General features: G+C 40.2%; 1 protein-coding gene across 2 annotated transcripts; it reads left to right on the plus strand.

The window, feature by feature from the left end:
* On the plus strand, window positions 1–27,142 carry arhgef18a (rho/rac guanine nucleotide exchange factor (GEF) 18a). 2 transcript variants are annotated; one of them, XM_004555341.6, is made up of 20 exons: window positions 1–215; window positions 9,760–9,894; window positions 10,056–10,154; window positions 10,506–10,646; window positions 11,068–11,318; window positions 13,035–13,160; window positions 13,892–14,009; window positions 14,163–14,414; window positions 15,845–15,921; window positions 16,045–16,226; window positions 17,662–17,717; window positions 22,663–22,842; window positions 23,056–23,172; window positions 23,569–23,675; window positions 23,771–23,821; window positions 23,928–23,975; window positions 24,052–24,510; window positions 24,723–25,014; window positions 25,142–25,246; window positions 26,195–27,142. In XM_004555341.6, the coding sequence occupies exons 3-20, from the start codon at window positions 10,079–10,081 to the stop codon at window positions 26,341–26,343; spliced, it is 2,787 nt and encodes a 928-aa protein (XP_004555398.1). In that variant the 5' UTR covers window positions 1–215; window positions 9,760–9,894; window positions 10,056–10,078; the 3' UTR covers window positions 26,344–27,142. The 2 variants fall into 2 exon arrangements, with proteins under 2 accessions (XP_004555398.1, XP_004555397.1); XM_004555340.6 differs by having other exon boundaries at window positions 10,059–10,154; window positions 26,195–26,477.
* Window positions 27,143–27,232: the final 90 nt, after the last annotated feature.

Raw genomic sequence — 27,232 nt, forward strand, 5'->3', positions numbered from 1 at the left:
CAAAAGAGGCTGGGATTTGTTTTAAAACACTCCCTCCCTCCCTCATCAGCTCCATTTTTTTCCTTCTTATTTGTGCACTTGTTCCTTCGGAGACATCCTCTCTGTTTGTTGTTTTTAGCGGGCGCTGCTGACAGATAAGATTGATCTCGCTTACCTTTACCTGGAAATAACAGAAAACCTGTCTTCTCGTTCTTTCGGCTTCATTTCAATAGCAGGTAAGATGAAACCGTTCTCGGAGTTAACTATTATTGTTTAGCATATGAGCATCAAGTGGATAGAAGTAGTTAACAAGCATGAAGGGATTGCGTTAGCAAGATAAATTAGCTTACTAACCCCGTAAAACGCAACGCTGCGTCGCGAACGCAGAAAGTTTTAAGAAGACGTGAGCAGGAAAACTGACTCGACTTGACTGTCTTGAATTTGGTCGCTAAATTAGCATAACTTCAGCTCCGTATCCCAAGTAGTGGGAAAAACAGGAGTCATAAACTTTATAAACAAGGTTGGGATACGTGTTCAGTCACCTGTTGGCGCTCCCTTCTCTCTCGACTCTCCTGGCTTTACACCTGTTTCTGTTCCTTTCGGTGAAAGCAGATTCACTATGACAGGTTCTTCAATAACATACGCACTGAATTAAAGTTACCTTGTCATACCTCACATTCACATTAGAATGTAGTCGGAGTTTAGTTCGAGAGTTTATAATTATCATGTGTAACTATCCTATGAAATTAAGAGTATTCTCTGAACTTTCCTTTTGGGGTGTCAAGTCACTAGCTACGCAGTGACATTAATCCATAACCGTTAAAAACGTACAAAAATAGGGTTATTCCATACGCGGAGTGATATTCATATACAACGTCGAACCAATAAAACGCACAGGAATGGAACGTTTTTCCTTTGGCGGAGTGATACGTAGAGCTCTGCCAGCTGCACATATATTAAAATTAGGACGTGTCGACCAAAATAACATAAAATAAAAATAAGTAAATTTTAATAAGAAATGTATCTGAAATCCATAAATTTAATCATATACAACTGAAAAACCTCAAGTGTCAGCTAAATTACAATTGCTGATAAATCTTGGTGTCCGCTGAAATGTAGGCTAGTCATAAAAGTTTTTAAACCTTGGCTGATTAAAAAAAGAAAACAAAAAAAATACAGAGCATTAAGAAGCTAGTTGTATATGTAAGCATATAACTTGTAACAGTAAAAATAAAAACAATGTATGTGTGGTTTTTAAATAATGCCTCTGAAAAATATTTCTGATAGACGTGTTTATGCAGGTCTGAAACCATTAAAACTTTAGATGTAAGTTTGAACTAAGAATTTTAGACAAACCAAACATAATCAGAAAAGGAAAAATCTAAATCTGCTTAACAAAGCTTAACAGTTCTAGTTGGAAGTATAGACTGTATACGAAAGATGGAAGTAGCCATTGCAACGTCATTACACCATTTGTTTTGGTATTCGCAGCCTCAGGTCTAGCGTTTTATTGGCTACCATTTTGGGGGTTTTGAAGCCAGAAGTGGCCATATTTAGATCATATTAAGATCTGAAAGAGTTCAGGTGTAGCAGGAAAATTATAGAAGTGGCATATTAAGTTTATTATCTGAGTAAAATTGAAGCATTTGAAATTGGATTAAATGATAGAAGTCACAAATTTACCCGCAAGTTTAAGTTCACTGAAAGGTTAATCTTTCAAAGTTTTTGTGTACATAAAGCTTAGAGCTGAAGACAATTTTTGCTGGTTTTAAAAGTGAAGATTTGAGAATTTGAAGGACTGGGCTGTAGTTACGTGCTGCAGATAATTAGTGGTATTAAAAGCCCAGAGAGGCAGACAGTAATCACTGACTTTTTAAGGGCTTGTTCAGATTAAGTAGAACAAGATACAAAGCATTAAAATATGTTAAAAACACAACAGCCTTAATAAAAACAGAGTAGTTTGGGCCTGGAAGCAGGGTTCATACGTCATCACTTGACAACCGGATGGATGTCTGTGCAGGATGTGATTATTATTTATTTAGGTTTTAAAGAGGACGTGAAACATTAATCATATAAAGGCAAATTTAGATCATGGAGCCCTGCTCTTGAACACTGACATAGATGTAACACTGTGAAGCTGGATTTAAGAAATAAATACTTAAAGTTTAAGTTTTAAAAACATGTTTATCGCCATTTCTGTCAATATTGAACTACGTCATGTGGTTGGTTGTGACTAATAGACTTAGTTTATGTTGGCTAACTAGTGACAGAATCGGTAACTCAGAGGAAAATAAGGACAATAAGACCATTTTTGATCTGCACCTGGCTGCAACAATGAGTTTTATGTTAAATAACCAAAGATATACTGTCCACTTTCACTCTGTATTGTTTGGCTAGCTGCACTCAAACTGAAAAATGCAGCTGTTAGCGGCCATGTTTGGGTTTGTAAAGCACTTTTCATGGTTGAATCAGAAGAAAAAATATCCTGGGTATGTTAACGTGCTTTTTAAGGGCTTTGTACCGTATCATTAATACATCTTTACGTGATATAAAGCTCACATCATCATGTGTTTATATATCCCAGTATGCACTGTAGGTAGGTAGATAGAGCCAAATATTGATATTATCAAATTAATATCGGCACGATAAGATCAATACTTTGTTTCTATCCTCTACCTTTAGTATGTAGTCCACTGAATTGTGTTAACAAATTATCATTATTATTATTATTATTATTATTATTATTATTTAATGAAAATATATACCTCAAATTGTGGAAAGTAAAAAACTGATTTAGTTGTCATGAAAATGTTTTCAAAATTTGCAAACTGATGATTCATCTCATAAATCATGACACACTGCTCTCGCCTACATAAGCTGACTTTATAAGATATAAGTATTGGTATAGGCAGTACTAGCCATTGTATCAGATAACTGCCTAAATTTACAGTATTGCACAACAATGAAAAAAGCTCAGGCGTGTCTGATAGCAAGAGTTGTGTGTTGCCCTGCGATGACGTTTTAGTATCTAAAAAGGGAGCTACTTCAGCAATTTCCGATAAAGCACAGAATTTTGCAAAGTATGTAAGAAATCCACTCCTGATGAAGACTGGAAACAACAAACTTGTTGGGCAAAAACACACCGTACACCGAGGCTACAAAGGAGGCGATACTATCAGCTGGTGATGTGTGGCCTAAATGTAAACAAATGAATCTGCTGAGCATTACAAGCTGCATTCAGCTAGCTGCACTTCATAATGACAGGAAGTGCAAACAGTGGATGATGCGCTTACATGTTGGAAAAGCAGGGCTTTAAGCAGCTGGTTTAAAAGATAAAATAAAATAATAATCCAAGGAAGCGAATATTTTTTCAATCTTATTGTGTGACATCAAGCAGCACATTTTGTCGTGTTTACAGCCGTATTCCAAAATGGAATAAATTAAATGGACCTTTGCTCAATATTTTATTGAATTACAGCATCAAGTCTTTTTGAGTGGGATGCTACAAGTTTTTTTGTGAAGTTTTTCCCATTCTTTTTGGCAGAACCTCTAAAGGTCCATTTTCAGATCTCTCCAGAGATGTTCAGTCTGGGTCAAGTTTGGGTTCTGGCTGGGCGACCCGGGGGTATTTAGAGTGGTCCTGAAGCCACTCCTTACTGGTGCGCCTAACTTTTTTTTCTTAGGTCCGCTAGCCGTAATGCTCCAACAATAAGGTACACTTTTGAGGAAATGAAAGGATTTTAAGTGCGCCTTATAGTCCGAAAAATACGGTACTGAAAAAGTTCTTGTGCTTAAAGTGTTTCACTGAGCTGAAATTTAAACTCAAAATATCTCAAGATGTATAAAATAAAAAGAAAGTCAAAATTAAAAGTGCCTCAAAGGCTTCGAACTGAACATCTCAGTATCTGAACATCTTACCTTGGGCATGGGCATCTGAGAGGTTCTGCCCTTGATTATCTCTGATTGGTTTAGACCAAGATATGGGCATAATGTGTGTCTGTTGTTGACCACACAGAGACATTCAGAGTTGCGGCTGGTCGTACCAACCTAGGATTTTTTTTGGCGGAACATTAGCACATTGGTGGAATGTGCAGGTGTCGCCGTGCACTATTGGATTATCTTGGGAATTCTCTACGTTATTTCCCCTTTCTGCGCATCTATGCAGAGATGCGCGTGACACACAAATCGATCGAACAGCAGCAGCACGGAGTCAGTGCTGCGATGCTTCAGCGGCGTGTTCAGCTACTCTAAGCAGCACCTTCATGATTGGTTTAGGCCACGATATGGGCATAATGTTGTCTGCTGTTGGCCACATAGACTTTCAGAGTTGCGGAGACTGTTTTATATACTGTTGGAAGATGAACAGGTTTTCGTCAAGGACGTCTCTGTATATTGCTACATAAATCTTTCTTTTGAAAAACATCCCCCCCCAACATGATGCTGCCACCACCATGCTTCACTGTAGAGATGGCATAGACCAGGTGACGAGCACTGCCTGGTTTCCTCCGCACATGAATTGAAGGTCAAATTGAATTGACCTACTGTTGCATTGTAATGCTGCTGCTATTTCAGTAGGTTCACACCTAAAATTAGGTATTAGGTGAGTCATCAATGACAGTAGCTCATTGAAGAATAGAAAAGGCCTTTCATTTACTTACACTTATAAATGCTGTGAGCACTGATAATGTTGAGTATTTTTGTTTCTATATCGTCAATCTTATCTTTATCACAGATTTTCTTGAAATATGATGGGATGATTAGCGGCTGTATTGCCCACCAGTCATTTGTACTACAGGTCCCACTACAGGCTCGAGATTTAGTGAAGGAAGGGCACCCGGAGTAAAGTCTATTCAATCAATTATAGTAATCCATCGGTTATAGAAAATAATGGAGCGGCTAAAAGGGCCTTTTGTTGATATTTAAGGGAGCTGCAGATGAGTGTTGGAAAGGCGTTAAAGCAGCATAATCGGTCTACTGTTTTTTATATTGTTTTACAGTATATTTAAGTATTAAAAATTGCACATAATATACTTTAAGGTTTCTAAGGTTTATTAATTAGTCTCACACACTTTAATGAATTCAGGTGAACCAATAGCAGCTTGAAATGGTGAGAAAATACAGTAAACGTCTGTAATCTTATAAATTCAGACCACAAATGGAGCTGAAGGCCTTGAGGTTGGTGTAACATTTAAAGGTTTAGCCGTGCTCTGGGTTATCCGGGACTCTAACTCCACGATGCAGACACATGCTCTTGCTCCAGCCTCACATTGAGGACTCAGTAAAGGTCAGATTCACCTCTTCATACTGACAGAAACACATTGGCATGCGATTACAGCACACTGCAGTGGAGTTAAAAACACCCTGTTTCTAGTCAATAAGTAAACTGTGTGTCAAGGCTGCACAAGAGAGCAAGCACTGCAGTATTTCTCTCTCTGATCATATTTTCTACTGTAGTTATGTGTGAAATGTACGTTGTTTGGGTTTTATGAGGGCCAAGAGCAAATGGATCACTGGATTTGTGGCCTCTTCTGGCTCTGAGCTGTGGGTGGCCTTGCTGGGGCTGTCTTGCCAGGAGAAGTCCTCCTGTTGCTATGCTGCTGTAAGTCTGAGTAAAGCTACTCTTCAAACACGTCATTCACCAGTATTTTCCCGTCTCTGTCCTCTGCAGAATACTCGGCAGACTTGCCAGTCTTGTTTTTTGTTTTTATTTCCTTGCAGAGAACGACCTGTATTTCACGCTGCTCTGCTCCCTCTCCGCCCCATGTGGGTGAATCATTTGAGGTGTGGCTTCTGTCTTCAACGAGCTGTTGAATGATACAGCCACTACATGGATAACCATATGCCATGCAGCTTAAAAGCTGGTTTTTAAAGAAAGTGCTGTAACATGATACAGTAAGGCATGATGCTGTCTTTGTATTCTCACTTTGGTTTATTTTGTAACCATTTTGATTTATGTGGACATCATAAAAGATATCTCGCCCTTATCTGGTCTTGAGTAAATTGAGTAAATACAACTTCAGATGAACAACAACTGATTACATCTTATGTACATCCAATTTATTAATCAAAAAATAAACAAATATGCAGATGCAGTGTGTGATTCAGTTGCTGGTAGAGCCACCTTCAGCAGCAGTAACCTGAAGTAATGGTATCAGCCTCTCACATCGCTGCAGAGGAATTTTGGCCCACTCCTCTTTATAATGTTGCTTCAGTTCATTGAGGTTTGCAGACATTCGTTTATGCACAGCTCTCTTAAAGTTCCACCACAGCATTTCAATAAGGTTGAGCTCTGGATTCTGAAAATAAAACCTAAGAATCAGTGTGACTGACTCTGTCAGTCATTCATGACCCACTTTCAGTCAGGCTTTAGCTGTCCGGTTGTTCAGTCTGACGTCACTAGCCATGTCTGGGTCTAAACTCCGCTGCAGGTCCATATATCAAACGATCACTATGGCATTACTGAGAGTTGAAAAACTGTCTAAAGTCTTTCATCTTTAATAAAATGATCAGCGTTCTGCTCTACCAGGTGTAACAATTGAGTTTAACATCCAGGCATCCATGAAAACGGAATTTATGACATTTAACGGAGTTAGAAGTTAGCAGGGAGTTAGCTCGCTAGCTTCTATCTAAATACAATATAGCATGTCCTGACTGCGGGGTTTTGGAAACAAATTAAAACGCACAGCTCTGTTATCACTTCCAACATAAATGAAGACAGAAAACTAAACAGCAGTGACGTTTGTAGGGTTACTGAAGTTGGGCTAGCTGGTATATAATGATGTGCTACGTGACCGCTAGCGACACAGCTATGTTAGGATAATATAAACAAGCTAACTTTTTTTCCACTCGATAAAAGTTACCGTGAGTGTTCTCGGTGGTCAGGAACAAATGTAATCGCATGGCAGGATGCTGTAAAAGGACCAAACTTCAGCCAGGAGAACAACTGAGATAATCCATCCACAATACGAGGTTAGTCATTCATATACTGCTGCATGGGCTGGGCTGTAGTTACATCCTAAGGTTTTAAAAACTGAGCTTAAATAAATGATTAGTGGTAAAAGCAGAGGGAGGTCAACAGTGATCACTGACTGTTTTAGGAGCTTTTTGAGATTAAATAGAAGGAAATACAAAACATTAAACATGTTAACAACACAAAAGCCATATTAAACGCAGACTACTTTAGACCCGGAAGTAGGATTCGTCGCGTCATCACTGAACAACCGGGTTGGGCAGATGTCCTCACTCTTTGACGCTAAAATACTTTGGTATACATCATGGTGCACTCAGTGACTGCAAGGTGCCCAAATCCTCAGCTCTCTACTGATGTGCTGTGTTTGGTTTTTTGTTTTTTTACAGCCAAACATCTCTGCTGTCCAAAGGACATCTGTTCAGATGCAGTTTTGCAAACCTCAGCTGTGCACTCACTCTCTTGGCATACCTGACAAACAAGCCAAGTGTATTCAGTCTTTTTTTTCAATTACTCTGTCATGAACTTTTATGAACTTTAACATTTAACATGCTAACTGAGACTTCCAGAGTCTGAGAGAGAGCTCTTGGATTTTTTTTGCGGTTTCTCTGAGCATTGCACTGTCTGACCTTAAGATTATTATTATTATTATTCACATTATTACATGTGAATAATCTTTTGCAGTACAGAAAGATGCAGTTCGATTGTTTGGAAATGTCCTTATAGCCTTTCCCAGATTGATGGGCAGCAGCAATTGGTTCTTTAAGATTGCTAGCAAAAACATCTTTTTAGAGGTGCTAACACCTGCTTATTATCAATGAGTTGCTTTTTATTAGCAGACCTACGTCTCGCACTCTTAATTTCTGTGGAAGCAGTAACGGGTTACTGAGTTTTTCCACACAATGCTTCTGTATTTTGACTTTTTGTGAATTAAGTGCAATATGCCCCATTTTGTAGTTCATCCTAGATTGTATTTCCAGATTATTTTTGTTAAATATACTTATCTCCTGATATATAAAATGTTAGAGACAGTCAAAGTAAATAGGTAGGTACACCGCCTTTAACTTCTAACTTGCTTGGCTCATGCTGTAGCTCTGTATCCTAAAGATCACTTCTGGTTCTACAAATAAATAACATGATGGCAGCCAAAAGAATAATGTTGAGGCTCCGAAACTGCTTCTTTGAAGAGTGTGCTGCAAGTATAAGTTTAGATTTCTTCTTGTTTTACCAAAAAAAAAAAAAAGACATAAGTTTGCAGGCGAGAGCTATGTGTGTTTATGAGTTGTGTCATAGTAACGTGTGTGTGTGCTTTAGGTGTGTCTGGCTTTGAACAGCTGCTGCCTTTCCTCCTTAAACTGTGGGGTGAAATGATGAAGCTTTGAGCTTGGGTGTGGTGGGAAACCAGTAAAATACAGATCTTTGCTGCTAAAGTTGTGACTGTTTTTGACGTTTACTCCCATCATCATTTTCTTCATTGCGTTGTTCATTCTTTTGTCAGACCTCCAGCAGGCTTTGCTGCTGCTGATTAAACACATGTAGGTGTGTGCAAAGACCAGTAGATTGTTGTCGCTGACACTTAAGCACCCATTAGCATGCGCACACTGCCAGCCAGCAGGCCCCCATATACTTTTTTTCCTCCTTTTGTTTCTGTGCACTAATTTAAGTGTCTTTTCTCTGTTGCACCCCCCCTCCCTTCCCCCGCCCCTTGTCTCAGGGAAACGGTGACACGCTTAAGTTGGAAAACAAGCGAGGCAGAAGTGTTAGAAGCAGATGAGTCACTCGGGGTCACAGAAAAGAATATGATAAAAAGTCATTTGAGGGACGAGGAAAAGCTGAGTGTAAAAGGATGTGTCCGTAGTCATCTCCCTGCAGAGATGCAGATCTCTGAGTCAGGAGGAAAATGCTGAGCGAAATGACCCTTCAAAGAATAAAAGGAAATGTTGATCTGTGTTTGTGCAAGCAGCTGCTGTACCTGTGTTAATTGAATAAATGACATCACTTGTGCAGCTCCACTTGTCTTGCATAATTTTTTCTTCTTTTAGTTAGCCTGAAAGCTGGTCTGACTTGAGCTGTGTTGTCACAGTTTGCTAAACCAGTTCCCTCTACACAAGACTAGATTAGTTTTGTAACCACTTGTCTGCCAATATTGTTCTTTTTCTTTGGTAGGAAGTCTGTTTGTGTAACTGTCTGAGGACAGAGAGATTTCAGAGCCGAATAATAAAGTTATATTTTACTTTATTTCCCCTAAAATGATAAACTTGTGTTTGAGTTTAAGTTGTGGCTTCACAGATGGCAATAAGCAATCACGCTGTGACCTTCAGCGGTATCATGTTGCCCTGACTACATAAAGTTTCTGTCTAAATTGATATTCTAGTAGTTTGCTTTAATCTCCAGTCACACAGACCTGGAGACCGGTTGATTGGCCGGTTGATTGAGGTTTAATTGCTGTTGCTACGTGAAATTACTGGCCGAGAAATACCACTACATCGAAAGCCTCCTTCCATTGGGTTATCTGCAATGAAGAATAGAGTGAATGGAGTAAATGAAGAATGTTTGCCTTCAGTTGCACACTTCTACTTTGAGGCAGCTCAGAGAGTAGTTGGCGACTGTTTGCAGACAGGAATGAAGTCTTCCAAACAAGTTGTGGGTAACAGCAGCAATCCGCTAGTGACGAAGCAGCAGCAGGGGGACATTTGCGATGTAGCAAATTTGCTAGAGATTCAGTGTTTTAACCACCTGACACTTTAGTCTGTTAGCAGTCCTCATCTTTCTGCTCATGTTTCTCACAGACTGTTTTTTGCTCTCTCACACAGCCCTGGGGAGAGTATTTCTCCCCCAGCCCACAATGGCCTTTCAGCCAACTTCCTCGGTCCACGCATGACTGCCCCCCACCCCGACCAAAAAAACCAAAATCAACCCCTCTCTTCTTACAGCAGCACAAGCCCCAGGTGTGTACGTCCCCAGGTTTAGTTTTACTCCTGATACAATAAATAGGCTGTTTTCTAGTGAAGAAACTCAAACCTAACCACACATTCCAAGTTATGTGATGTTTGTGTTATTCTTTGTGACGTTGTTCCTTTGTGGGGGTTTTTTCTTTCTTTTCACTCAGTAGAAATTGACAAATTAGCACAGATGGAGGAGACCGATAGCTGGAGAGATCGGTTGAAGCTCTCCAGTGAGGACTTGACTGATCCCATCAACCTCGAAGGTCAGTCGGTCAAGCACGACCTGGAGCTGCTCACAGCTCCTCACTTCTGTCACAGTCGGAAAATAATGGTGGAAACTTCCTGGGTGAAAATACCTTTTTATAGTCTTTGTTGTTCTTGTCCATAAATATATTTAACACAGTCCAGTGCTGCTTAGTTTTACTCACTTTTAATATTTTTGTATGCAGTTGTATATAAATAAGGAAAAGACCTAAATCTGTTGCTATATAAAGAAAAGTTATTAAAAGCAGATTCAAAAAAACCTGTGTAACCAGCAGTGAATCACTGACACGCACTCATATGACCACAAAGCACAAGCCTTGTTTCATGTAACGTGTGTGTGTGTCATCCAGACTCCCATTATACCCTGCTGCAACTCGAGCTTGAAGCCGATGCCCAGAATTTGGAGGCAGACTCCTGGAGTCTGACTGTGGATCAGAACTACCTAAAGAACCTGAGCAAAGAGGAAATAAAAAGACAAGACATCATCTATGGTACGCTGAGCTATACTGAATCAAGTTGAGGCCTAAATGTTGAATGCTGTTTTGCTCTTTATGGGTATTTTTCTATAACCTGTCAAAATATATCCGCGCATAAATTCCTGTGTTTGTCAGCGTGTCAGAATCTTATGTCAATCACCCATTGAATTGAGAGCTCTTTCTAATGCCTATAATTATGATTACAACAGCGGTGGTGGATTCTCTCTTTACCTCATAGGACCTTTTGCTGAGACACACTTCTGCTGTGATAATAAGTACGATGACATTAGTAATTCTCTTCTCTGCCTTTGAACGCTGCTTTGACCTGCTGACCCTGTCTTTTACGCTGCATTGGGGAAACATTTAGAGTCACAGTGGTTGGTGCTGAGAAAGAAGAATATTTTATCAAGAGTTTTTCTCTTCATGTACTTCCTAGAATTGATCAAGACCGAGGTGCACCTCGTGCACACCTTAAAAATCCTTCTCGGGGTCTTCATGCACGAGCTGAGGCAGTCCCAGCTGATAGAAGAGGATCGGCTGAAGAGGCTCTTCCCGGGCATCGAATCCCTACTCGTCATCCACGAGCACTTCCTCAAATGCCTCAAAATGTGCCGAAACCAGAGTCAGGAGGAAGGAAACCCGATTAACTACCAAATATCACAGATAACAGATGTCCTCATCTCTCAGGTAAGCTGGGAAAGCAGTGCGCCGTATCTGCTTACATGTTTATTATTTACTCATCCTGAGGGTAAAATGCTTTAAGAGTTTTTATGGTAACACAACGCAAAGTGATGCGTTAAGGTCAGCTTCCACAAAATACTTTCAGGAATCTGGAAGCCATTAGAGGTCCAAATGGGGGGAAAAAGGTCCTGAAATTGGAGAATAAACAGGTTGTTCAACATCCTGAAGGATCACTTTTCCTGATTGAAATTCCAATTCCAAAAATAAGCCTATCAGAGGAGTGGCTAAACCAACAGTCTGGTTCATTCTTGAAAAAGGAATGCACTGACCAGCTCAGCTACTGAAAAAGGCCCTAACAACCACAGACCACAGACAGACCTTGATAGTCACAGTAGGAGTGATTATCAAGGTCTACAAACAAGAGAAGGCTTCATGAATGGAGGTAAAAAGGGATTATAACAAGGTAAAAACCACAAGAACAGGAAGGCCAGATTAGACTTTTACTTTAACGAGAGCGTGCACAGTTCTGAAATAGATTTTTTATTTTTGGACAGATGACAGAAGCAGCAGGATGAATTGTGAAGCGCGCAGGGCTCTTCACTCTGCCCAGATTTAGCCCGATTCTGCAAAACTGAATGGATGTTCACCCAATATTTTCTTAAGGCAAAGAAATAAGATATTCTTCAGTGCGCAAATGAGTCAAATGAGTCTGACCTCAACCCAACAGGGCAGTTTTTCAGTGACTCAAGACAAAACTGAAGGCACAGACCCACAAACAAAGAGCAGTAAATACGTGCAGGAACGATGCAATGCCACTGACGTCATATTCCCACACACACTTTTTTTTCATGCTCCCCATTTATCAACACATTTCCTGAGTGAGAAATGAGAATCCACACAGTGCCACACTGTTATAGGCCCTCAAAGTAGTTTGGGAGTGGGTCAAAAATGCTCAAATGCTCATGTGGGATAAGTAATCTTCTTATATGCCTGATCTCAACTGGCTGTCATCAGTGTGGAGGACTAGCTGCTCTTCTCCCAAATGACAGAGCTCCTCACCCTGTCTTTAAATGAGGTGTCATTTAGAGGAAGCTCAGTTCTGCTGCTCATATTACTCAGTCTTATTCTTTAGGTCAATACCCAAAGGTGAGCCGGAGGTGAGAGCAGGTAGACCTGCTGTCCCTGGAGCCAGGCTGGGAGCTCACTGACCTTGAGCTCACTGGCCTTAACCTGTAGAGCCCGTCTAAGTGCATCCCTCTGTGAGCTGAATTTGTTGTTGGGCAAATCCAGACACCTCTGATGATTTTTACAGTCATTGGTCAGCTGGGAAGCAAGAAGGAAAGCTCGGATCTGAATTTTTCTGTTTCATATTCATTTTTCACACAAGTAGAAATGTTAGTCTTCGTTCTCTAACCTCTGCTTCTGACACAGTGTATGGAAAACTTTTTCCAGTGTAACTCGATGCTAACACAGAGGGTTCATGTTTATTAAAACGCCTACACCTGTTGTTGTTTTCTAGGTAAACTCACAGATCTGTGAAATCTTAACGCAAGTCAGCACATCAGCATATATCAATGTCCTTTTTAAAAAAAAAAAATCTCTTATTTCCAGCATCCACACACCAGGAAAATGTTGTTGCGTGAATTCAGCACATCATTGTTAGTATTAACGCCTTCATATCCCTTTTTTTTTTTTTTTTTTCCCCCCCCTGAATTATTTCAGTTTTCAGGTTCAATAGGAGATCAGATGGTGGCTTATTACGGGATGTTTTGCGGCCATCACTTAGAAGCCGACCGCATCTACAAAGATCTGATCCAGAACAACAAGCGGCTGCAGGCCCTCGACAGAGTAAGAAATCCACACTCGCTGTTCGCATCAAGTCGAAATGATTTCCTTCAAATTTTAGCTGAAGAACAAGAGCAGGTCCGCTTTGTTTATCCTTTGTTTATCCTTGTTTATTCTCATTGTATTCTAATTTTTGCCTCATAACTTTTGCACTGTCCACTTCCTGCTGTGACAAAACAAATTTCCCACGTGTGGGACTAATAAAGGTTATCTTATCTTATCTTATCTTAAATTTAGATCAAGTGTTTACAGTATCAGGTCACAGGAACCATTGTGTCAGCTGCGTTCTTTAATACAAATTACTAAGTACGAGTTTTCAGGTACTGCAATGGAACTTTGCTTTTTCAGGCTGTCTTTGAATTCAGCCCCTCTGCAGGTTGATCATTTTCATTCCTATCAAACGATGCGGCATAGATATCCAGTACGATTATTTATTTATTTATTTATTTTTCTCATTGACATCTGATGTATTTTCAGCGTTTTTGACCAGTGTATTTCTTTGTAACCACACAAAGCGGCATGTTTTTTCTTATTCTTCAACATGTTGTGTGTATCACTTTCTCTGTCTTGCTGTCTACTGTCAAACAGTGTTTGAGACTTTCTCTTTAAATGGCAGTCACACATCTGGTACTCTAATGTAATCTCTTGAACAAGCAAATACAGTAACAAATTTGATCAAGTATCTAAAATGTATGAAACTTCTTTGTTTTTATTTTATTTTTTTTATAAATAAGAAAATAGGTCAGCTGCCTCTGGTGCGGAGGTTGGGAATCTCCGACTGCTTACTGTTGGTGACTCAGCGCATCACAAAGTATCCCGTGCTGGTGGAGCGACTCCTACAAAACATCGACGGTAAAATCTCAACAGCCACCTTAACGAGACTTTCAGTGTTTAACTAAGCAACATGTCTACAAGCTGAAATTAGTGAAATCTGCTCACCTTGCTGGCTGCAGGGTTTTAAAAAGAAATAAATGTGGTTGGATCGTTTATTTCTCGCTCTTACAGCCGACACAGACGACCACAGGTCTCTCAGCAAAGCCTTGGAGTGCATCAAAAACACCATCGCCCAGGTGAACGCTCAGGTCAAAGACTATGAGAAAGCCGCTCGTGTGAGAGAGATCGGTTATCGTCTGGATCCAAAATCTGTGGGGCGGCTGAACGGAGGCGAGGTCATCCGCAGGGAGGATCTGATTCAGGGCAACAGGAAGCTGGTGCATGAAGGCGCGGTCACCTGGAAGTCATCTGGTAAACAGAAAGGTGTGTGACGAGCTCTAATGACTGTGGACGTGCGTCTGTGTATGTCTGCGTTTTACTAAATATCCAAAGTAAACAGTGACTGACGGTCCGGTCAGTTTTCCTGAGTCCCGACCTGAAAAGGATAAAAGTTCTCAATGAAAATGTTAGTTTTCAATGTTGATTTGTTGTGATAAATTCTTCATTTTTATTTTTCTTAGTTATACATTTATATGTTATAAATTTCTGTTTTATATTTTGTAGACTGTGCAGAGAGACAATAGTTTATTAAGACATTTTGATCTTCGAGCCGAGCTGCTGAGCTTGTAATGAGATCACAAACCAGCAGGTCTCATGTTAAACAAGCCTGAAACCTGAGCTTTTGGCTTTTTTCCTCATTTTTATTCTTTCCGCTTCTCTTGGTTCAGCATGATATTCGTGTTTATGTATATATATATAAATAAGATTTAGCCACACAGATTCATTTTCAACTGCAGTCCTCAGCAAGTTGATGGTATTTAAATGAATGAACAAAACCAAATGCACAGAAGCGCATGAAAATTTAAACGCAGGAGCATATGTTAAATAAAACACACATGCATGTAATATATCAAAGATCAAACTTAAACTCAAACAGTCAAAAGGTGTCACAATCAAACACTTTGATCTAGTAATGGCTGTTTTATCTGTGTTCTGTCTTAAGCACATTTAATTATATGTAAACTCAACGTGCTTAAGACGGAACCTGTGTAGGTTTTTACAAGGCCTTGAGCCATTGAGAGCAGCAAAATAAAACAAACCCAAAAAAAAACGAACGTAAATGCTCAATATAAGAGGATTGTTTTGAACTGTGAGTCATGCAAAGCTGCTCTGAGCATAATAGAGACTTTAAAGCCTGCTGCTTACAGTTCAGAGTGTGTCCTGCTTTGTGAAACAGTTTTACTTCCTCGTGCTGACAGCAACATCCATTAGTGTCGTATTCGCTTTGTGCGGCTGTTGCCTTTGAGATATTGCCACAGAGTTAAATTCAGCCGGGGGGAGAATTTGTAATAATACAAAGAGCATGTCACATGTCTCAGCCAAGTGTGACGCACATGAAGATTCCCACAGATTTCCACTCGTGTCCATATTTAGACTTATGCTTTACACATAACTTGGACCCGCCTTGTTTTCAAAATGCAGTGGTGACTGTGAAGCGATCAGCAGAGGTCAGACGGTAAACTGAGGGTAGCGTGTGTGTACTCTGGTGTGATTTTTAATGAAACTTTGAGGATTGAGTGCTCAGTGGATTACCACTTTGACTTCTCAGTGCGGCTTTTGTCAAAATCCGAAACAATCCGACAACCGGCAAAACTACTTTTTTGTCATTAAGCGATGATGAGCAGTCCTGTTGAGTCACAGCATTAAGTGCTTGTGTTGTTTTGATGCTGAGCAGCTTTAATCTCCCCCTGCAGACGTCCATGCTGTGCTGCTGTCAGATGTGCTGCTCCTCTTACAAGAGAAAGACCAGAAGTTCGTATTTGCTGCTGTTGTGAGTTCTTCTCAAACGTTAACGGCTGACACCGTTTACACACCATTTACTGTATCATTTATACATAAAAGGTTTCACTGCATTTAATAATAAGATCAGTGTTTATGATTGCGCCTCGTGCAGGATAACAAACCTCCAGTCATCTCCCTTGAAAGACTGATAGTCAGAGAAGTGGCCATGGAGGAGAAGGCTATTTTCCTCATTTGTGCACGCACCGTCGGCTTGCCGGAGATGTATGAGATCCGCATGGGCTCTCGAGAGGAGCGCATCACGTGGGAGGCCATCATACGAGAAGCGTTGGAACGGTAAGCCGAGTGCTTCTAGGAAAAACGTTCAAATCGGACGTAGTTTCTGGAAAAAGGAAGCCAGTGCAGTCTTTGGTATGAGGTCATCTCACTAAAATGACCATAGTGTAGTATCAATAGTTCTCTATGTACCCCAGGTCCTCCTTGATGGGTGGACCAGTCTGAACTAAAGTTTGCATCATCAAATGTACAGCAAAAACATTTATTATAAATTTTGATTTTATCATCTGCCTGCGAATGCACCGTTGCGTTCTCTGTTTGCTTCTGTTCACATGTGTCGCATTCAACCAAATTTAGTCTCTGGGACTGAGTTTTGCTCGAGTCACCTCTAAATATTAGAATGAAGATTTAGAAAAGTTGTTGCAGGCTCAGTATCAATGTGTTCAATTAAAGATCAATTCTACTTTGGTTATTGGAGTCACACAGGGAAGCTTATCCAGGGGAAGCTCATTGGCTAATGATTAGTGTTGGGATTAAATAATTTGCAGTGCCTTAATAATGCTATGCTTTTTATTAATAAGTGCTATAAAGTTGTATAGTATAGTATTAAGTGGACACAGCCCTGAAAAATAAAAGCATTAGACCATGTGTCCTTGGGGATTCACCCTTCGCTCCACCCATCGATCCTTTCTGGCTTCCTTCCAGTTAGCAAGTTAGTCAGTATAAATGTTACATTTCATTCAGAATTTGGTAACATCACTGATTAAATAGCCTCCTAAGGGAGATGTTTTGGGCGGGTCCTTCCAGGAGATCAGGATGGAATCATTGCTGGAGACAGTGATTCAGTTTAATTCACTTTTATTTATATATAGCTCCAAATTACAACTGTCACCTAAAGGCGCTTTATAGCGTAAATACCCTACAGTAATACACAGAACACCCCAACAATCACACAATCCCCTTTGAGATGGCTCTTGGCGGCTGTGGGAAGAAAAGAAACCCTAACAGGAAGAAATCTCCAGTTTCTCCAGGGAGAAGTTGATCTCTGTTTAGACTGACCCTGACCAGGATAAGGTATAGATGGATTTTATTTGATGCATTTTATTTCTAAATAAAACAAATTCCTTTTCTTAAATCATGGTGAGTGAAAGCCTTCCTATTAAATTAAAAACAAGTCAATTATTTAAATTGTTTTTAAATCTGGCCATTGGTTAACATCTCCCTGATCAAAGTGTGATGTCTCTTTACTAAAGACTTGAACGTTAAAGCATTAAAGCAGCCAACAGCCAGCTTTTGTTGTCTTTGTGAGATCATACCCATTTATTTCTTAGTGTTTATATTTATTTTACAGATTATCTCTTATTGACACTTGTGCATGTGTTAAAGTGGCACGTTTCACGTCATATTCTCGTCCCTGTACAAATAAAAATGTATAAATTCTAATTAAAAATGATACATAAAAGTGGATACTGAGTAGGTTGTCTGTGTTTTTCAGTCATCAGCAAGAGGTGCAGTACAATGAAATGATCACTACTCTGCAAAGGTTTCAAGGTAAGCCGGCCGAGAACATCGGCCACTTTTGTGCTCGGCAAATCCTCCGGTGTGACATTTTTGCAGTAATTAATTTGAGGGAAACTTTACCTGATTTTACTGCATACATCTTCATAAAGGAAAGGGATTTAAAAGATTTAAAAATTGCATTTTTGGAAATTGTTTTGGAGATTTGCCAGTTTTTAACTGATTTTGGGTTTGTGCTCACCCACCTTCTTTACTTAAGATTTTTTTTTTTTTTTAAATGCATTTTCAACCTGTCCCAGCCGGAAGATCAAAGAGTGTGGAAAACGACCTTCTTCCTTTCTCTTCTTGTTATAATGTTAGGTGTACAAAGCGAGAGTCACTGTGTGCTAAGCAGTGTTGGGCAAGTTACTTCTTCAAAAAAGTAACTGAGTTACAATATTCTAAAAGTAATTAATTACTTGAAAAGTAACTATTGCGTTACTTTAAAAAGAAAAAAGAAAAAAAAACCGTTTAACCCTCTGGGTATAATTGACCATTTTTAACTACTTTTGATGTTTCCTCTACATTTCACCTTTAAAATCGATTTACTTTGCCGTGTTTGGTATCATTGTTTTCAGCACAACCTCACGTGTCTGAATTTACAGTTATGTTTTCATTTTGACATACTGTATTAACACAATTGATCTAAAATCAGACAAAAAACATAAAATCGGAGTAGAAAAAGTTATATTTTTTTTACTGTAACAACCACAAACATGTTTAATGAATCATATTTCATAACTTTAAATGCAAATATAAATTGTCAATTTTAAAGTTAAAGTTTTGCAAATAAAGTTATTTGCATCCATTTACCTTTTACCTCGATTTTTTTAAATAACCATTTCAAACCATTTCATTTATCTCCAATCTACCATTCCTCTCAAAAATTCTTGAAAAAATAGTTGCTTCACAAGTCCATCTACACCTAACTGATAATAACCTTTACGAACAGTTCCAGTCTGGCTTCCGTCCTCTGCATAGCACCGAAACTGCTCTTATAAAAATAACAAACGACCTTCTTATGGCAGCTGATTCTGGTCTCCTCTCCATCCTTATTCTCCTTGATCTGAGTGCAGCCTTTAACACCATCTCTCATCCCATTCTTCTTAGCAGATTAGCTTCTATTGGTCTCTCTCATACTCCACTAGCCTGGTTTAAATCATACCTGTCTGACCGCACTCAGTTCATTCAATTAAAATCCTTCACTTCTCAGCCTTCTCCTCTATCTACTGGGGTGCCCCAGGGATCTGTCCTCGGGCCCCTTCTTTTCATCATTTACCTTCTTCCACTCGGACATATTTTTCGTAAATATAATATTCAGTTCCACTGCTATGCCGATGACACCCAGCTTTACCTCTCTACCAAACCCGATTCTACTCTTCCTCCATCCTCCCTTATCCTCTGCTTAGCTGAACTCAATTCCTGGTTCTCCTCCAACTTCCTTAAACTCAACAGCAATAAATCAGAACTTCTCCTGGTCGGCACTAAACGACTGCTATCCAGAATTAACAATTTCTCTCTCACCATCAATAACTCACTGGTCCCTATCTCTCCCTCTGTGAAAAGCTTGGGTGTCATTCTTGATAGCACATTATCCTTTAATTCACATATCAATAATGTCACACGTGCAGCATATTTCCAACTCCGTAATATCAATCGCCTCCGCCCTTTCCTCACTCCTCATGCCACTGCCATTCTCGTCCATAATCTTGTTATCTCTCGAATTGACTACTGTAACTCACTATTATTTGGCCTTACACAAAAATCTATTAACAAGCTCCAACGTGTCCAGAACTCTGCTGCCCGTATTATTACTAGGACTTCCTCTACCCACCACATCTCCCCAATCCTGAAGCAGCTTCACTGGCTCCCGGTTAAATTTCGCATCCATTTTAAAATAATCCTCTATACATTTAAGGCTATTCATTCTCTCTCTCCACCATACCTCTCCGATTTAGTACAGATGAACTTCCCATCCCGGTGCCTCAGATCTTCATCTTCTCTTTCTCTCTCTGTTCCTTCCGCTCGTCTGATTACAATGGGGGGGCAGGGCTTTTAGTTCCTGACCTCAGAAATATTAGTTCATTCCCTCTTTTTAAGTCCACCCTCAAAACTCATCTGTTTAAAATTGCTTATGTTTAAACCTCTGTATGCTCTAACTTTTATCTGTTATTCTTATTATTGTGTATATTTCCAGTTTCTGTGTTTTTATCTGTTGTACAGTGTCCTTGGGTGCTTTGAAAGGCGCTATTTTTAAATAAAATGTATTATTATTATTTATTATTAAACTATTTACAGAACAATCAGCTGTTCTGCATTCAATAAGACACACACACACACACACACACACACACACACACAAATTATTTGTGCCACTCCAAAAAAATTATTTCTGTCCACTATAAAGGAGCACATCACAGCCTGATACCTGCAGGTCTGACAGCAGCAGGAGTTATCACTCCTGTTTCTACCTGGAGACAGCAGTCGCCTCATTGTTCTGACACACAACACAAAACTATCCACAACACTACACACTAACTACACAAGACAACACATTAACTACCAGAGGTGTGGACTCGAGTCACATGACTTGGACTCGAGTCAGACTCGAGTCATTAATTTTATGACTTTAGACTTGACTTGAAAAAATGTTCTAAGACTTGTGACTTGACTTGGACTTTTACACCAATGACTTGGGACTTGAATTGGACTTGAACCGGTTTACTTGAAAAGACTTGATATTTTACCCCAAATATAAAATTTAACATGCATATTATATAGAGATTGAAAATGTGACGTCATTCACGGGTAGAACCGCAAAGGATTCTGGGAACTCGTGGCAAGTGGTACTAGCGCACGCAGGCTTTCAATTAAAATCAGTTATACAGCGATAAAAAGAAACACAAAAATGGGAAGCCGACGGGTAAAGAGATCGGTTGTTATCGGATTAGTCATTGAAGAGAAATTGTTCGAGCCATGTTTCCGAAGTAACAAAGAGGCGACTGGATTGCAGCCATTCAAAGACCAAATATAACGTCCCAGAACACTCCAGCTCACAGGTTAGTCTGCTCCAAGCATTTACACGAAGGTCAGTGTTTTTTAGTAGTTAATACGTCATTTTCATAACATAATTGGTGATATAGGTTACAAGCAAGTCTGGCGCTGAACAGAAATTGTCGCGCTATGCTCCTTTATTTATTGTGCATAAATAGTAAATTGTCCTGACACAATATTGTGTTTCGCTTCTGTTATTGTGGTACATTGACAAAAACATATACTTTTATTCACAGGATAAAACAGGTTTTTTGTATCACTAATTGTCCAGTACGATTACAGCATACAGTATTATTGTCACTGCTACATTTCTGTGATGGGTACCAGAAATTATTTCCACTACTAATTAATTACCGTTGAGCTCAAAGGTCCTATTAATAAACGGTTAACGAATGTGTATTTATGACGACGATTTGTGAGACTGGTAAACTTATGATACGTACGATGGTCTTTCGTTCTACACGGTGCATTTCAAGGTCCTGTACCCATCTGTCGGTAAACTGTACCTGGGCTTGTTGCAGTGACCTGAAGTTACTAAACTTCATGAGTGTATGCACTCACTCCAAGAACCGTATGATTATAAATATGCATATAAATATGCTACGATGAGATAGCTGACTTCATCTAACTAGCAAATGTTGTCCAGGCTACGTTGGTGATACAGTTTTTTTTTAATGTGTATGATATTTTTGTCATGCGATTTTAAAGCCGGTCCTACAACCGCATCCAAGAATAACATGCAGCTTATCTCAGAACTGTCGGTGAAAATTATTCTTGGAGCTAGGTTTAATTGAGCTGCATTTTAAAGAGGTGCAATTTCACAATTTGTGTATATTTTCTAAGTTCACTATTTTGTCATGTGTTGAGAAAAACACAGATTTTAAAATTACATGGTCTAATATTTACATTTAGCATAACTGCAACATAATTTTTTCTTTTTTTTCTTTTTTTTTAAAGACTCGAAAGGACTTGAAATTCAAAGTTTCAGACTTGTGACTTGACTCGGACTTTTACACCAGTGACTTGAGACTCGACTCTGACTTGCCTGACATTACTTGAGACTTGACTTGAGACTTGAGGATAAAGACTTGAGACTTACTTGAGACTTGCAAAACAATGACTTGGTCCCACCTCTGTTAACTACACACTCCAAACAAGCTAAACGTCACAAATCTCTCACATCTCAAAACTCGCTCTCTCTTTTTCTGCTCTCGCTCTCTCACTCCTGAAACTTCCCCTGTGGGTTTTTTTTTTTTTTGGTCATAAGCAGAGAGTGCTTGCTAGCGTGACGAAACTATTGAGGAAAAAACGCCGCGTATATATTGTTTATCATGACTCTGGTTTACGTGGCCTATCAACACAATTTAAAAACTGGTATCTATCAACTTGTTGCTTTGTCTTTAAGTGGTCATGTGATTGGCTTACCACGAATACTTTATTCTTCCTCAGTCAAACACCAGCACTCATGCGATCGTTTTGCCCCCTTAGCTCCAGGTGTTGTGCTAGACAGTGATCGTGATTATCGTCCGCGGGAGCGCGCGCAGCTGCTTAAAGCTGTAGCGTCCAGATTACTTACGTAGGCAGCTACTTCCGTGCAACTGATATAAGATGCCGTAAGCTGAACACAGCTTCAACCGTCTGTTTGTTGAAAAATAGTAACGGACTGCGTTTTCTTGTTAGTAACTGTAACGGCGTTGTAACGATAGGAATAGTAATTTGATTACTCGTTACTGAAAAAAAGTAACGCCGTTACTAGTAACGCCGTTATTCCCATCGCTGGTGCTAAGTCTATTTTTCTCTGAATAAAAGATTTCCACTGATTTATTTATTTATTTATTTTCATGGCGCAAAAAAAGTGCTTTTGTTGTGTTCTGCTGCTCTTTAGTTCATCTTAAGGAGAGGGACGACCGCATAAAGGAAAGTCTGACAGAGAAGCAGCAGCTCTTTGCTGCTCTCTATAAACATGTGACTGGACAGGAAACCCCCTGTGATGGACTGCCTCTCGTAGGAAGCGCCAACGACCTCCAGCAGCGGGAGATGCTGTTGAACACAGCCATCGACGAAGGTGAGGGAGCGACTGAGATGGAGGTGGACTCAGTTTTGTTGTAGTTTCCAGTTGTTTTGTGTGATGTTGCTGGAAAACAGCCGCGTTTTTAAGGTAGAAGACGTATGCTGAAGGAAAAGTGAAATTCACGTCTCACACTGTTGAATCATGAGTCAGCAGTGATCTTATCTTTTAAGGAAGAGATTAAAGAATTGTTTCTTTTTCTTTTGTCAGTGGAAATCCTGCAGAACCTGCTTGCCTTGAAGACAAGCAACACAAACGCTCCCGTGGATGAGAGTAACGCACGGGGAGGAGTGGCAGATAGTAAATCTGCAGCTAGCACTTGGAAATGTAAGACTGATGTGCTGTCCTGCTTTGTGTGTGGCTCTTATAGGACACATGTATACTAAAGTAACACAGCTAATGCAGAATCAAAGCTGTGACATGTTTAACTTGTGGTGACATCAGTGAATGGAAAGCTGCCTTGTAATTTTCTCAGTTACCTGATGGAGGTATCGGTGGAAGTGTGTGGTGCCCTCTTTAATCTGTCGGCTCCCTGCTACATAGTTTTTGATTGTACCGATTAGAGCTGATGTGAGCATGACACAACTGGTCTCACATCCAAAGATCGGCAATACGCTTCTTTCAAACGTACCACAACCACTACCCATGATCTGCTAAAAACAAAGACATCCAAAACCTGCAGTGACATCGAATATGAATGATGAGAGGATTTGTTTTTCTCAGATGGCGAAGAAGCTGATGACCTTGAAAATTTCAGTCCCCCGACTATGAGCCACAGCTTTAGTGACCAGCTGCAGCAGCACCACTCCTCCGAAGGCCCAGAACAGTCTGTGAGTGATGTGAGACGATGTGAGAACCTGACGTCCATCCTGTGGTGAAACATGAACATTTACACCATTTGTGCTTTTTCTTTTTTTACTTCCAGGCTGATGAAGAACCCCACGATGCCTCGCTGCTACATTTAACCGAGGCTGAGGTCAAAATCTCATATCTATCGTCTTAGTTACTGCAATCGTTTCCTCTGTTTTATTCATGAATAAATGTTACTTTTTTGCCCCCCCTCTTTTTTTTTCTCTTTACAGGTTTATGACAGGGTGATAATGCTCGGGCAGATGCTCTATAGCTTAAAAGTAAAGCAGCTTATCTTAAATTCGGATGTTTCTCTATTTTGTATCAGCCGGCTAAATTAAACTTTCCATCGTGCAGGCAATCGTTGCTCAACAGGACAGCGAGAACGCGCTGCAGCACGCTTTCCAGTCACAGAACCAGCGGGCTGCTACCTTCAGCAACGCTTTGTATGAGTACGAGAAGCAGCGCAGCTTGGAAAAGCAGAGGGAGGAACTCAACAGCTTGAGCAAGCAGCAGGCGCAGCTTCGAGAGGAGCAGCAGCACTGGGAGAAGGAGAAGGAGCGGCTCAGGCGCCAGATGGAGGTTCAGGAGGCTCAGCTGAAGCAGAAGGAGGAGGAGTGCAGGAAGTTTGAGGAGAAGCTCAGCGAGGAGAAGACCGAACTCGACGTGCTGAAAAAAGAATACCAGCAGGACCTGGAGAGACTGAGGGAGACCACAAGATCACTGGAAAAAGAAAAGGAGCGGCTGGAACAAGACAAGGAGCGCTTAGATAAATTTAAGAAGAAGTTCATGCCAAGCTACGACGATCCCACACAGGTGAGGAATGGGATTGGAATTAGATGAATGCAACATTTATCACCATTAACGGTGTGATTGTGTATTCATGTGGCCATTTTTTTGTGTCCACTGAGCTAAACAAAAGGAAATACAATCTCCAAGTACGATCTAGTGAGGAAACATTACACCAAGGCAAATTCAAATGTGAAAGAAAATTTAAATTGCGTATTTATTTATTTTTCCCTCCGAAGTGTTTGATGTACTCGTCATTCAGGGGAAGCACAGTGAACGGAGGCACTCTGACCTCAACGCTACAACTCTACACAAAACCGTTCGATTCTCTGGAAATCCCCCCAAAAGTTCCACCGCGCAGGGAGAGCATCTGCATACACCCGGCCAAACCCAGTCTGCTCCCCAACCTGGTCAGCACCACCAACCAGGCGCTCAAACCTGTACCCGTGCAGCAGAAGATCCCCACAAAACTGGCCAAGGAGAAGGACAAAGTCTCCAAGAAGAAAACCCACAAGAGGGCCCAGAGCGCAGGTCAGGAAATAGGTTAACGTTTAAAACCTGAAGTTTGAAAAATATTTATCAACACTTAATCTGAAGCCAGCTGTTACACCACATGGCTGTGAACTGAAACCATTTCTCACTGTGTTTCTAATTCCAGCCTCTATAGACCTGAGCGAGGTGGCGCCCATCCAGGTGACGGTGAAAGAAGGAGGAAGTCTGAGGTTCCAGAGAAAAACCAGTCCTCAAAGGATCATAAATACAGGTACGACCGGAGAAAAATGTAAAAAATGTTTTTACTTGGTTGGCTAAGAAATAAGTAAAATAGATCTCAGTATGTGCTAAACGTGCACAGTCATGGCTGGGAAAAGCTGCAGGAGACACAATGAGCAAATCAGACTCGAATCCCAGAGAGTATAAACAAGTTTTAAGTTTAGATTTAAAAGACTGGATGGAGGGAGCAGATTTGACTCTTCAGTATTTCACTTGTCAGTATTTTTTTAACTAGAATTATTGTGACTGTGTGCACGGAACTTGTGAACTCGTTGCCTTTGAAATGTGACTGAGACCAGGTCTACGACCGCTAGCAGTCAGTTGCCATCTTCCAAGCAACTTTTTTTTTGTGTTAACACGGCAGTAAAATTGCAATAAGACAGGAGACATGTTCATTTTGTGTGTGTGCTCAGTTTGGCAGTTACTCCTGTAACTTCTGTAATCTGGTTGTGATGCGAATAACTGTGAAGAATCAGCCATCCACATCACATTAAGTAGTTGTATTCAGAGTCCAGCCAAAAGCGCAAAACTTCCTCCACAAATAGTGATGTAGTTCCTGCAGGACAGCAGTTTACCTGCAATATGATGTGGGCCACCTTGCATTTATACAGAAATGGATCCAGAGTAAAAGCAACGAGTGGCAACGCCCGTGATCGTATTTGTAGTGTTCATCCTTAGTTCACGAATGACTGAGCAGCACCCTCTTGTGGAGAGTTTGTACCTTTTCAGTTTGGTGGCACAGAACGGACGTGACTGAGGTCCTAATAATGAGATCCTGCTCTCATGTCTCATAAACAGGAGGGACATAAAATTAGAAATGTGGTCATTGCAGTGGGTTGCACTGCTACACCTGTACAAACTGCCGCCTCAGTGATAAACACCACTGAATTTGAGCTTTTATTTCCCTGGAGTGCTGGATTTGTCTTCTTTCTTCCTTCAGATACTTTCAGTCCTCCAGCATTTGTCCAGAACGTGAAGACGCCTCAGAACCTCAACAGACGGAGGAGCAGCGACACTACTCCACCAGCTCCACCTCCTTTCCCCAAGGACATTGCCAAACAGAAAAAAGAGAAGGAAATCTTTCTTTAACCCTAAACTTCAGACCATCGGGCGAGTCTGGAATTATAGACGGAGCTTCAGGATGACCGTGTGTGTGTGTGTGTGTGTGTGTGTGTGTGTGTGTGTGTGTGTGTGTGTGTGTGTGTGTGTGTGTGTGTGTGTGTGTGTGTGTGTGTGTGTGTGTGTGTGTGTGTGTGTGTGTGTGTGTGTGAAGAAATAATTGTAAACAAAGCAGATGTTTGATGAATGTATACACCGTCCTGCTAGAGCATGTTGAAAGAGTGAAGACGTTTGGCCACGTTTGTACATTTGAGAAAGATCTTATTTTGTATTTTTATGGCCAAAAAAAGGTGTTCTTTTTTTTTAGTCATTTTTGTTTTAAAGTACGATCTGTAGCCACGTAGCACTCGTGTCTTAAGCTCTTGCTTTTATATAGTCAACGATGGTGTGTGAGTAAGTGAGCAGTACATCTGACAGATTTACCTATTTAAAACTGAACTGTAAAGCATTTTATTTTACTTTTGTTTGAGTGAATCAGATATCAATGATTTTAAATTTTTTCTTTTTTTTTAACCTGCTGAGCATGTGTACAAATTTAAAGTGTGTGTGGAAGTAGTGTGAGCGCATCGTTAAATGAACATGAACAAAGGCTCAGCAGATTGCATCCACAACACTTACAACTCTATTAAAATAATGTTCTGGGGATGTGAAATATTTAACCTCATGTACCTAATTTTCTCTGGTAGAAACACTCTCGCTCCTCTTTGTTCCATGTAAAATATTTGACATGTCGTGGAATAAAAGCAGGCTGATTTTACAGTCGTGTAAATTTTTTGTTGTTGTTTGTTTAATGACTTTTGCTGAGGGTTGAGCCTCTGAAAATAAAACTAGATGTGAAAATCATTTTAGGCAGGTGGAA

Source organism: Maylandia zebra, linkage group LG18 (genome assembly GCF_041146795.1).
Source record: "Maylandia zebra isolate NMK-2024a linkage group LG18, Mzebra_GT3a, whole genome shotgun sequence".
In the NCBI taxonomy this organism is placed as follows: Eukaryota; Metazoa; Chordata; class Actinopteri; order Cichliformes; family Cichlidae; genus Maylandia; species Maylandia zebra.

What these genes read in the sequence shown, in the direction of transcription:
- arhgef18a (XM_004555341.6), top strand. Translation starts at nt 10,079, where the DNA reads ATGGAGGAGACCGATAGCTGGAGAGATCGGTTGAAGCTCTCCAGTGAG. An exon ending in GAACACAGCCATCGACGAAG is followed by an intron (nt 22,843 to 23,055) that starts GTGAGGGAGCGA and finishes TTCTTTTGTCAG; the next exon opens with TGGAAATCCTGCAGAACCTG. An exon ending in TCAAAGGATCATAAATACAG is followed by an intron (nt 25,247 to 26,194) that starts GTACGACCGGAG and finishes TTCTTCCTTCAG; the next exon opens with ATACTTTCAGTCCTCCAGCA.